Source organism: Betta splendens, chromosome 19 (genome assembly GCF_900634795.4).
Source record: "Betta splendens chromosome 19, fBetSpl5.4, whole genome shotgun sequence".
Taxonomy (NCBI): Eukaryota; Metazoa; Chordata; class Actinopteri; order Anabantiformes; family Osphronemidae; genus Betta; species Betta splendens.
In genome coordinates this window covers 4,872,818-4,885,069 of record NC_040898.2, presented here as the reverse complement: position 1 = coordinate 4,885,069, position 12,252 = coordinate 4,872,818, and the positions used below count along the sequence as shown (strand labels likewise).

The 12,252-nt window shown below is 43.2% G+C and overlaps 2 protein-coding genes across 8 annotated transcripts in view; one reads left to right on the top strand and one right to left on the bottom strand.

The window, feature by feature from the left end:
* Window positions 1-110: 110 nt before the first annotated feature.
* mms19 (MMS19 homolog, cytosolic iron-sulfur assembly component) lies at window positions 111-9,951 on the top strand. 3 transcript variants are annotated; one of them, XM_055504383.1, is made up of 31 exons: window positions 111-250; window positions 715-763; window positions 1,034-1,134; window positions 1,224-1,309; window positions 1,487-1,561; window positions 1,747-1,816; window positions 2,171-2,299; window positions 2,443-2,504; window positions 2,814-2,900; window positions 2,977-3,051; window positions 3,283-3,360; window positions 3,488-3,626; window positions 4,353-4,507; window positions 4,587-4,665; window positions 4,757-4,879; window positions 4,959-5,040; window positions 5,200-5,297; window positions 5,370-5,534; window positions 5,992-6,147; window positions 6,232-6,331; window positions 6,416-6,518; window positions 6,656-6,751; window positions 6,845-6,971; window positions 7,051-7,157; window positions 7,321-7,377; window positions 7,502-7,688; window positions 7,794-7,876; window positions 7,982-8,146; window positions 8,496-8,555; window positions 8,651-8,751; window positions 8,876-9,951. In XM_055504383.1, exons 1-31 carry the CDS (start codon window positions 163-165, stop codon window positions 8,904-8,906), a joined length of 3,114 nt encoding a protein of 1,037 aa, XP_055360358.1. In that variant the 5' UTR covers window positions 111-162; the 3' UTR covers window positions 8,907-9,951. The 3 variants fall into 3 exon arrangements, with proteins under 3 accessions (XP_055360358.1, XP_028990787.1, XP_028990785.1); XM_029134954.3 differs by having other exon boundaries at window positions 4,754-4,879; window positions 6,674-6,751; XM_029134952.3 differs by having other exon boundaries at window positions 4,754-4,879.
* Window positions 9,409-12,252, bottom strand: part of zdhhc16b (zinc finger DHHC-type palmitoyltransferase 16b) — a 4,881-nt gene continuing 2,037 nt past the window's right edge. For 2 of the 5 annotated variants that reach the window (XM_029135009.3, XM_029135012.3), the window contains 9 exons: window positions 11,765-12,059; window positions 11,487-11,681; window positions 11,297-11,385; window positions 11,186-11,214; window positions 10,952-11,085; window positions 10,696-10,781; window positions 10,481-10,604; window positions 10,312-10,382; window positions 9,409-10,197 (listed from right to left, as the gene is read on the bottom strand). In XM_029135009.3, coding sequence (XP_028990842.1) covers window positions 10,095-10,197; window positions 10,312-10,382; window positions 10,481-10,604; window positions 10,696-10,781; window positions 10,952-11,085; window positions 11,186-11,214; window positions 11,297-11,385; window positions 11,487-11,681; window positions 11,765-12,022 — 1,089 coding nt within the window. In that variant the 5' untranslated portion in view covers window positions 12,023-12,059 and the 3' untranslated portion in view covers window positions 9,409-10,094. Of the gene's footprint in view, window positions 10,198-10,311; window positions 10,383-10,480; window positions 10,605-10,695; window positions 10,782-10,951; window positions 11,086-11,185; window positions 11,215-11,296; window positions 11,386-11,486; window positions 11,682-11,764; window positions 12,246-12,252 lie in introns of those variants that run through there. The other 3 variants (XM_029135011.3, XM_029135010.3, XM_055504384.1) reach the window with 2 other exon arrangements.

Below are 12,252 nucleotides of genomic sequence, written 5' to 3'. Positions count from 1 at the left end.
TCGTTTACGTTTCAAGCAAAGTGCATCTAAACAAAAATGTCTTCTCATTAGTGCATCGTTCGTCAATAACAGCGTAAGCGCTTCTGTCACATTTTTCAATTTTGCGTTTCTACCAAGTTTGTTTTCGCGCATGCGCATTGTCAGTAGCAGTACAGATACACGATGGCTGCGGATACTACAACCCTGGTATCTCTGGTGGAAGAATTTGTTTCGGGGCTGCAGGACAACAAAGCCCGCGACATCGCAACGGGTAAAACGGCTTCTTCGCGTGTCCTTTAATGTCTTTTCAAAGTATCTCAAGGTGAAATAAGCACGGTTAGAACTACAGGACTTCAAGGATGCGCAGCACAGCATTAGGGTTAACAAGCTAACTTAGCTCCACTCGCATCCTGTGTGGTATTATAACCCCCTTTTTAGGATACATTATGACACTGGTGTCGCCTTTTCGTCACCGTAGCACCACACGCAGACTGCAAACCTGCTGTTTAATGTGCTGTCATTTGTTTGGTGCAGCGCCTTTTTATTCTAGCACGTTGCTGCTTACCCACATGCTGCTGAAGATGCCTGTCAGTGAACTCCGTCCGTTTGAACTCCGTCCTAATCTATGGGAAACGACAGAGACCCACGATCATTCGTTTAGCTACGGTCATGTGTGACCAGGACGGTTTTAAGTGCGTTTATTTTTTCTCACTTGTTGATTCCAATTCTTCTTAGCTGTCAAAGATGGGAAGTTCACCGTTTTGCAGCTGGTTGAAGCTTTGGGGTAAGCTGTCTTCATTTTTAATAACATTTCGGCATGAAAATAATGTAAACAAACATAATTCAGTCTGACGCTGGATTTATTACCAATATCATAGTAAACCTATAACAGTAAAAATATAAAATGGTATTTGTTATACCTTCAATTCACCACTACAAAATAAAGTAAGTAAAGTTGAGATCACAGACCATTAAAAGAACCAGTTCAGCCAAACCAGAGATGCTCTTTAAGTGTTATATTTTCATTTCCTTTCATATTTCGCCTCTGTTGTAGACACAGTTTAACAAGCTCTCAACCTCACACTCGAGCCAGAGGAGTCCAGCTGCTGTCTGATGTTTTACAGGAGTGCTATGCAAATCTTACAGAGAAAGAAGGTGCACATCTTATTCATCTTCTTGTTTTGATCTGCTTTCTTCTGTTCTTTACACTATATGATGATCTTATCATATCTCCTTCACCGCAGTGACAGTGCTCATTTCATTTTATGAAAACCGTCTAAAGGACCATTATGTTGTCACCCCACCTGTTCTACATGGGCTCAGAGCATTGGTGAGTTCCTTTGTCTGAGTTCCTCTGTGTGTGTGTGTGCGTGTGTGTGTGTGAGAAACCTCATTTTGAGCTCCCTATATGAAATGAAATGACTTTGCTTACTATTTTTTTGAGACATTTAAAAGATCAGAGTGATCTCTACTGTACACATAAATGTTTGTGTTTGTGCTTTCTCAGACTAAATGTACAGCATTACCTTCTGGCTCAGCTGTGTCCATGCTGCGGTCTTTGTTCCAGGATGTTCACGTCCAAGTAGGTGTTATAGTAAAGATGGATTTTTATTCAGGTTTCATGTGTTAATAAGTATAACAAAGCCTGTTATTGGGACGATACACATTTATATTGGTGTTTAATCAGGTTCTATCTCATGCACTCAACGAATTATTGTACAATCCGTCTTTGTTAAAAATATGGTTTTTGTGTTCACTTTTCCTCAGTCTCTGATGCTGGCAGAGAGATCGTGTGTCTACAACATGCTTATCAACCTCATGGAGACAAGAGAGTCTGGTAAGAGACAGATATTAATCCTGTATGGCTCTATTTCAGAATTTCTTCACAATAACTATGCTCCAGTGGGAAGAAACATTTAAGTGCTTGCCTTTTTAAACATTACAGTACACTACACTTTTTCTTTTTCTTTGTCTGTTTAAATGTTTTGCATAGACCTGTTGTAATTTATACAAATAGTAGACTGGGATGAAGAATGATACAGTGTAACCTCACTTGTTCTTTGATTTATTATATAGGATAAAAAGTGTGTGATTTACTTAACAACTTGAAGTAATAATAGAATCAGTGCATAGTAGGCCAAATAGTTTGGTTCAAATTTGTGTGTAATAAATCGCTGCAATTATTCCACAGAGCTGAAGGGTTTGGGGGCAGATTTTGTGTTTGGTTTTGTCCAATCAATGGATGGGGAGAGGGACCCTCGCAACCTGCTGCTGGCTTTCCAGATTGCCAAAAGCATTATTCACCGTGGATACGATCTGGGTGAGCTCACATACAGCATCTTCTCAATGTTGCCCCCACTCGGTCTGAGCTTTTTGTTCAATGTACAATTCAAGCTGACCAACTTTGGGCTAAGTGGGTACTTTATGTTGCCTCCTCTTTATGTTGCCTCTGTTTGCTCTCAGGTAAATTTACAGAGGAGCTGTTCGAGGTGACATCCTGCTATTTCCCCATTGACTTCACTCCTGTGAGTCCCTGTTTACTCAGCTGCTTTTGAGAGGGATGTGATGAAAGTAGACAGCGTAGCAGACATAAATGTCCTCAAAGACTTCTGACCACAAACATTCCCCTTTTCTACATCCTAAAGATAATAATCTGGTATCATTGTTGACTTTGTAAACCATCTAGTTTATTCAGGCACTTTGTTGCTGTATACATACAGCATAACTTTTATTTCCTATGCCTTTTCCTTCATGTTTGTTTGTCATAGGCAAAAAGCTTTAAGGTGTGTTACCACTAATTAATTGTTTGCCCTCATATCCCAAACCTACCACAGCCTCCCAGTGATCCACACGGCATCACCAAAGATGAACTGATCCAGGCTCTGAGGGCTGTCCTTACAGGGACACCAAAGTTTGCTGAGGTAAGTTTACATTTAGCTTTTAGGCACAACCTTGTGGCCCTTAAAGTCGTGACTGTAATGTGGATTTGTTTTACAGTTTCTGTTACCACTTCTCATTGAGAAGCTGGACTCAGATGTTCAGAGTGCAAAACTGGATTCCCTCCAGACTCTGGTAAGATTCTCGATTCCATTTTAAAAATCTTCAGTGCCTGTGGATGAACATTTGTCATTTATATGGAATCTTTTATCAGTCAGCAGGACTAATATTAATATCTAGCAACTACTGTACTGTATGTTGAATGCTGACACTTAAAGCTGATGTGTTATATTGTTATATATATTGTTATGTGATATATTTTATATATCATGTTATGTAATTTCTTACCACTTTACACTGTTTCAGACTTCTTGCGTGTCACAATATGAGCATAAAGACTTGGCAGAATTCCTTGAGGGGCTGTGGGTGTCACTGCGCAGGGAGGTTTGTATAAAATAATTTTCTATGAATAAGCTGTAGTGTTTCTGCACAGTATTATGTTTTCTTGTATATGTTGCTTAAAGTCTGACCTGTCACTTATAGTCATCAGTTTTTGTGTGTTCCTCTGCAGGTTTTTCAAACACCCAGTGAGAAGATCGAGTCTGCAGGCCTGACTGCTCTTACCGCACTCACTTCCTGTTTGTCTCGCTCAGTCCTCAACTCAGAATCTGAAGACACGCTTAGCACCTTCCTGGACCTTGTTCTCAAAGGTGAAATGTCGAGAGACTGTACTACATCACAAAAGCGAAAACAAAGCATCATGCAAGAACCAAGCAATGACAATACAAAACATTGTACAAGTTACTGTGAAGAAAAGTTGAAGACAATACATCAGTTTTTTTTTTTTCAATTTAAAAGAATAAATCAAAACAACATCCATCTATTTACTACCGCTTAATCCCGTAGGTGGGGTTGAAAGTGGTGCTTGTGCCTTTACCAGCTATCTATGGGCGAGAGGCGGGGGAACACCCTGGACAGATCGCCAGTCCATCGCAGGGCAACACACACAGACAGACAGCCATGCACCTACGGGCAATGTAGAGTGACCAATGAATCTAATGCATTTTGGACCGTGGGAGGAAGCCCCACACGAACACGGGGAGAACATGCAAACGCCACACAAAAAGGCACCAGGTCCACCCCGGGAATCAAACCCAGGAGCTTCTTGCTGTGAGGCGACAGTGCTACCTACCAAAGTACCGCCTCATCAATACGACAAAAAAATTGCAAAATTCTTTCTATATTAAGTACAGTTCTGCGATGCAGTTAGAATAAAAAAGATTTGTTGCAGTGCTTCAATAGGTGGGCAGGAAGTTAAACCACAATGACTGGTTTTTACTTGACGTGTGACTTCTCTATTCAGTTCTATTCCGATTTCAATCTTTCACAGCCCACTAACCACTAAACGTGTTATTAACGGTGTGGTGTTGTTCCAGACTGCAAGCATCACCTGTGTGAGCCAGACTTAAAGCTTGTGTGGCCCAGCACCAAGCTGCTCCAGGCCGCCTGCGGCGCCTCCAACAGGGCGAGCCACATCATCACGGCGGCTGTCATGCCTTCTCTCATTGAGCAGTACAACAACAGGACACAGGTTCGTATAGAAGAGTAACATCCAGATGTTGGTTTAACTATCATAGTCTATGTCTTGTAACTTGTGTCTGTGTTGGCAGTGTTCCCATAGACGAACATTACTGGAGGTGATACAAAGATTCATCCAGTCAGTAAAAAGCAGTCAGCCATCAGAAAGTGGTGAGTGCTGCATTGTGTGACTTCCTCCCAGTGTGGAGTTGTGTTTGACCATCTCTCCTCATTTTGTTGCCTGTGTCGTTCACATTAGAAGAGACCGTATTCGGAGCATTCCGTCAGTCCCTGTGTGGGATAGTGTTCTCAGCCCTGTCGGAGACTAATTCCAGTCTGCAGATCGTGGCCACCTCTGTGCTCACCTCACTGGCACAGCAAGCAGGTGGGATGTGCTACACTACAAATAGTGGAGTCATTGCTGTGTTACATATCACACCTTATTGTAATACACTGTGCCTCAGGTTTACTGTTGGACTCTGACGTTGAGCTGGCTGTGGATCATCTAACCAGACTGTTGCTGACAGAAGAGGACGACAGAGTGAGGTCAGCTTATCATGGACACACTTCCATCTCCTTTTTGTTCTTTTTATTTACCTTAATGCTTTGTTCATGTCTTTAAAACATACAGTTCATACTGTACTGTATATTAATATTCATATTTTCCTATCCTGTGAGCAGTCTTTGTCATGTTTCTGGTTCCAGTCTTGCTGTGGTGGAGTGTGCTGGGTCATTAGCAGAGCTGCACCCGACAGTGTTCATCACTAAACTAATACCAAGACTAAAGACTGAAATTTTTGCTGGTAAGTGAAAACAGTCCAATAACTGTGAATTTATGATGACATTCCTTTTCCTTACCCATCTCACCTTCACAGAGCCCATGGAGCAAGACAACAATAACCGAGAAGCTTCTGAGCTACATTCTCATCATGCAATGCGGCAGCGATGTTTGTCTGCTTTAGCTGCGATCTCCACTCAGCCCAGCGTCGTTCACGAGAGCACACCCGTCATTCTGGAGGTGCTGAGTTCAGCTCACACAGGTAACCCAACTCTTTCACACATGACCTCCTGACTTCGGCCATTAGATCGTGTCTGGGTGTTTTCCCAATAGGTCATTACCCACTATGCATTTTTACTTAAACCATTTAATTTTGGCAAATTGAAAAACTAGCAACATACATGGAACAACAATTACCTCAAGTCTCCCATGAGCATTCTGGTTGTTTAGTTTTTCACCACATAAATATTTGATGCTCAGGCAAAACATGAGACACTGTATTAATATAGTAATGGTACTCTAAGGCTGAAATGTCAGAGGGATCAATGCTAGAGGTCACTTCACATTTGCCTAATATCATCTGACATGCCTTAGTTATTGAAAGAAACTGGCTTGTTGTGCTTGAGAGGTTGAAAAACCTTCACATTCAAGTGGTGGAACTGTTTTTTTTGCTCATATTCACATAAACAACACAGTCACCTCTTGTGTACCGTGTTCAGGTAGCGTTATTTTCACGGTGGAGGAGGTGGTGTTGGCGTGTCACAGCCTCCAGAGGATAGCGGAGCACGTTGAGGACACGGAGGAGTCGGGACAGTGCTTTCACGGCGTCGTCATCCCACGCATGCTGTCTCTGGCCCTTCAAGCAGCACTCCAGGGTAAGCAGCAGCAAAGGCACAGAGAAATAAGTGCTAAATGCTGTTTGAGTCTTTCACTGACGTTCTACTGGTTAATGTTTACAGGTGAAGGGTCGACTGGTTGTCATAGTCCACTAGCAGAGGAGAAGGTTTTGACCGCGATGGTCCCCGTCATCAGCACGTCATGCTCCAGGCTGCAGCCAATGTCAGTACAGTCTCCTGCCATTGTGTTTTTGTTCTCTTCCATTTGTGGACATAATGGGTGATAATGTGTCTTTCACATCATCAGGTTGGCGGCACAGACGGCATCAAAGGCCGTTTCTCTCTTCCTGGATGCTGACGTCTCCTTTTTGCCTAACAATTCCTTTCCAGCGAACATCCACCTGCTCAAGGTCTGTATCAACATGCATTTGTGTATGTTTGTTTTGAATTTAATGAGGTCTGTCTTTAAATGATGACTCTTTATAATTGGTTATTCAACTGTGTAGTTAAGAATACTGCACTTTTTGTGCCACTGTTACAATTATAGGCACATAATGTTTTCCAGAAGCAGCACGAGGGCTCCTGGACCCAGTCTCAGATGGTTTGTCTGCTCATTGGCTGTGTGTGTTCATTACCCCGCAACGTGAGTCTCATCTGCATCCAACACCTTTTCCTGCATTTATCCTTCTTTTTCAACCTCTGAAGTGTCTGACAGCATTCTGTGTGTGTTTCCTAGGTGGAGGTGCCCCAGATAGACCATCTGCTGTCACAGCTGGAAGACATGAGCTGCACCTGTGGCCACCTGCTCTCATACACCTCTGCTGCAAAGTGCTTCGCTGCTCTGGTTAACAAAAGATCTCAGGGTCAGTTTGCTTCTTTGCCATCTCGTTACACAATATCTAGACCTCCGGTAAAACTAGTGACAGCTTGTTTCTTCTCCAGGCGATTCTCTTGACACTGTGATTCAGAGGACGATGAAGAGGGTATGTGGTGAGTTGGACTCCACATCTTCGCCAGTTCGCCTTCAGGCTTTCACACTCATGGTCTGGGTAAGAATTACTTCACTTCAAGGTCCTTCCTGCTTATTCTTGCCATAATTTTTCTCTTATTGGCTGCTGAAATAGTGGTTTGACAAATACGTGAGTAAAGAACTAGAAAAACTAATTGACAATATTTAGAATTGAATTTTAGTGCAGTAATCTTTTTTTCTAGGTTGCTAAAGCGCTGCTTCTACGATACCACCCTCTGTCCACAACCATGACTGACAAGGTAAATGTTGTTGTCACCCACGTAATTGATTCAATACATACGCATCATATCAAAGTGATCATGTAAACTCATTGTGTCATTGTTAGGTTTATGAAAACCTGTGTTCTATTGTCTGTTTTCGAAGCTCTTCTCTCTGCTTGATGATGCTGAGCTGGGTTTGATGGCAGCGGAGGGCTTTTCATTGCTGATGAGCGACTCTGACGACGTTTTGAACCGAGCTTCCCACGCTGACGTGCGCATCATGTACCGCCAGCGCTTCTTCAGCGAGAACTCAGCCAAGTTGGTCGAGGGCTTCAACGCAGCTCCACAAGGTACAATGCAGCGTCATCCACGTTAAATATCAGCGTTGAGTGTGTGAGTGTGTGTTTGTAGACCTTATTTTACACTGTATTTGTTTAACCATTGTCTGTTTGCAGAGAAAAAGGCCAACTACCTAAAGGCTTTGTCCAACATAGTAAATAAATTGCCAAAGGAGGTTCAAGTCACTGAACTACCAGCGGTGAGTAAACAGGTTTCTGCAACTGCATTTAAAATAGTTCAATTTCTGTCTCTCTGTCTGTTTCCTGGAAAATAAAGAGTAATAGGAAGTTGTTTCCTTATTCAGCTCCTGTCACTGCTACTGGAGGCCTTGTCCTGTTCTGATCAGGGTGTCCAGCTGTCCACCCTGTCCTGTTTAGAGCCTGTCCTCATCGACCCACCGCCAGCTCTTATACAGCAGCTGGAAGCCTTGGTCAGCAGGTTGTTGGTCCTCATTGGCAGTTCAGCCATGGTTAGTGAGATATCCCGTCTCAGAGTGCTTTACTTGTCTGTCTGTGTGCTCATATAGAGTACAGTACGTTGATCAGTGTGAAGCAATACGGGTTAAACACAGGCAGGTTGGGACAAACTGCACACTGAAAGAATGCATCTAATTTTAGCCAAATGCCTCAGGTGAATTATTAAAGTGACAGTTCCAGTTCTAGAGATTTGTTTTATATATGAGGTAAAGGACATATAGCGGTCAACGATGACTCGATGAAGATGTCTAACCAAATACAAACATATCTCCTAAAATATTGCTGAAATAAACATGTATAAAGTGAAACAAATCTATCAAAACTATTTTGTTCACTTTCCAGAATGTAAGGATTGCTGCCCTGCGGTGCATCCGCGCCCTTTCTGGCTTCCCTGCACACGAGGTAAAACTGAACTTTGTCACACTGGCTGTTGAAAGTCAAGTCAATCTCATCTGCTAGAACTAGTCAAAGCCCAAAGCATGTGTCATTTGTTCCAGATCTTGCCTTTTCGGGCCAGAGTGCTGCGAGCGTTGGCACAGCCTCTGGACGACAAGAAGAGGCTGGTGAGGAGTGAGGCCGTTCAGGCGCGAGGAGAGTGGTAAGAGTCTAATGCCACCGCCAAAGCATGGTTGCATCGCGCATCTCCCTTCAGCTCTTTATGTTCAGATGAGGCTTCAGAAGTTCAAGTGGAACTTACAGTATCTGTGCCTCTTTCTCCACAGGTTCCTCCTGGGTAGCCCTGGTGGAAGGTGATGTCCCTTCACACCCAATTTTCTGCTCTTCTTAAATACCAATAACTGATTTAATTACACAATAAAACAGATCATTTTTGTCTAATTAAAGATAACTCAATCTGATAATTCAGTCCTCTTTTTATCTCCTGCTGAGTGATTATGTCTGGGTGGAGTTAAGACAAGGTAACCTATGTAACCTATGAATGTTCAAGCTGTCCTCAACCATTTCTGCATGTGTCATACATCCACTGAAAGGACCGTTTGTTTTACTATGTTGAGATTAATGTTCATTAATGGATTATTGTTGAAGTTATGTTCAACATCTGCCTTGTGTTCTTTTAATGTTGGAACAATATTCATGCTGTGTCACAGTAAATGTTGCTTCAGTAAAGTCAGCTGACTTTGGACCTCAAAGCAAATTATGCCAAGGAAATAGACAATATTTAATATGTCTAACTTAAGATGTCATTAAAACTTGTAATAATAGACAAAGTGTAATTTGTCATTTTTATAGAAACACATTAAAAGCAAGATATTTCTTTATTAAAAAAACAAACATTTAGAGCACAGCTCCAATGTTATAACTGATATCACAGCTGTATATCATCCCCATGGCAACTAAAGATCCATTTCATCATCCATTAATAAAGATGTAAACATATTCACATGATAAATCAGAAACAGTTCACAGTTTATCATTTGTTCAAAGTGCCTCGTTAGAAAGGTTGGAAAAACAAATGAGGCACAGCAATATTTAATATGCAGGACAAAAACACCAAACATGATAAAATGTGCTTCTTTACATAAAACGAGCAACTGATCAAATTCCTAATTGGTGACTCTTTGGCAGAACATTAGTTCAGACCAGGCCGTTTGTAAATTGTTAAAGGTGTTTTATCACCTGAGGAAAAACTGTCAGTTATGAAGTCACATGATTTATACATATCTGAAAAAGCATCTTCCCCGTTCCACAAATTTCAATAAAAATGCACTTCCTTTCAAAATGGTGGCAGACAAGTCAAACAGGTTGAGGCTTAGAAACAGCTGGCCTGCAGCACATTTCTTCTAAAAAAAAAAAAAAAAAAAAAAAGCCTTGTGGTCACTAATGGTCTCATCAGTTGAAGTGGGAGCTTCTCCTCCTGTCCGTATGTGATCGTGGCGCGATGCCGGTCACGCTGCCCGTTGTGTAACAGGAGGCTGACGGTGGTCAGATGGCCATTGGGTCTTTCCTGGTGAAGCTGCAATCCCATGTGATGCCGTCACTGGCAGGAAGATGACTGGACGGTAGGAGAACCCGTGTAAGCCAGTGACTGAGGAACAAAGCAAGGGCAAAAACTAAATGTGAACACTGAACATCTGGGTGAGAGGTTAGAAGCTGCTTTGACACCTTGGATCGTGTTTCGCTTGATAAGATGCAGGCTCACCTCTTTTTCTCCACACCAAACAGTATCTTCCAGTTGTTCATTTTACCGTGATGATATGGATTTCTGAATATCTGTGTTAGAGCAGGAGAAAAATGAACAACCTTTCTCATGAAGCTATTTGAATGGTATTTTGAGCTACACAGATGTTTGCACACTTAGCATCGTGTACCTTGCCAATCTCCTTTAATCTCTTGGTCTCTTTCCGGTTTATGTGGCGCTCCACGCTGGTCTCTCCTCTGCTGATCAGCATGGCGTGCCACATGGTGAGTCCTCCAAGAGCCACCGCCACCGAGCTGCAACGGAGACGCATTACGACCCAACCTGCCTGCACAATGTCACCAACAGCCATATGGCTCGTAAAACGCATGTCAATGAGCTGCTCACCTGGTCAGCACCCAGACAAAGACGATACACTTGTGAGCAGTGGTCTCTCTAAAGGTGAATTCTGGTGGAGGAGTCTGATAGTAGCTCTGAAACAAATGTAGAGTCTGTGTTGTCTTAATACATTCATTACAGTCCCTATGTAACACTGAAAGCTCATACTGTTTGCACCAAGCTACTGTAGGCAAACTGAAACACACCAATAAAACATCCCCATACACCGATTCATGTTTTGTCATTCACAGTCATTCGGCATCACCTCTATAGCGCTGTAGGCCTCCAGAAACATGTCCCTGCTGCTGATGCTGCAGTAGATGCAGCCCAGGGTCGTGTAGAGGCAGAAGCAGAAGAAGTGGCGATGGTTGAAGTTGCCCACACAATTGTTCAACCAGGCTAGAGACGCGTTAAGTTCAATAGGTGCAAAGTGCGCCACGAAGTGAAAAGTACAATTAGGAACATTTTCTTTGGAGCCTTGGTTTGTTGAAAAGGATACGACAGTGATGATCCATCTTTAAAACACACCTGTAATATACATTAACAAAAACAGTCATTTGATAAATGAGAAGACAAGAAACTCATGAGCTGAGCTGTTAATTCCTCTTACACGTTGCAGATGCTACAGTGGTGTGTTCTGGGTGGTTTAGGAGTAACACATTTCTTACACATGGATACAGATGGAATATGAAATCTGTCCTAAAACAAACAGCACACAAGAAGATGGATTAGTGTCCGATTAGAATGACAGGTAGGTTTTTGTTTTCTAACTAAGCAAGAGGTTTGGGTAGGTTTAATACCTTGGGTGGGTGTCCTGGGGAGGTCGTGGTGGCCTTGTAGTAATGGAAGGCAATGAGTAGAAGAAGCCAGTGCCCACAGCCCAGATGCCAGACAACCCAGAACACAGGGTAGGTCCTGATGATTTCAGGTATCACAAATATGTAGATGATGACCACGATGGAGGTTATCAGGACGATGACCAGGCAGACAAACACCTGAGAGGCCGAGAGCGAAGGGGGAGATTTAAAAGAGGGAGTGGTGTGAGGAAAAGAAGAGAAAAGTAGAGGAGACAACTTACCACCCCAAACCAGCGCGTCATATTGTCCACAATCCAGTAGATGGGTTCGAACATACAGTCCAGCACGGTGTCAGAGTCGCTTAGGCTGTTGTAGTACAGTGACTTGAGCAGCAACTTGCTGTAGCTCCACAGCCGCGACACTCTCCCCCTGCCGTCCCCGCTACCCTTCCGTCTCCTAGGGCGGCACAGCTGACACCAGCGCAGGGCCAGTCGCATGGCTCGCGAGAGCTGCCACCTCCAGCTGGTGCCCAGACGCATCCCGCCGCCGCTGCCGCCTCGTCCTCTCCCGTGCCGCCTGCCTTCCAGACAAACGCAGGCACACAGGCACAAACACCAGCAGTTACACGCACAGGCGACATAGAACAGCAGCTCTTCGAAGCGCAGCCTGATCACCAATGAGTCCTCCATCGTGGCGTCCAGAGCCGATCCAGACTCTTGATTGATCATTTTGTGCGACAGCTTGCTCTGTGCGACATGTCAGTCAAAAA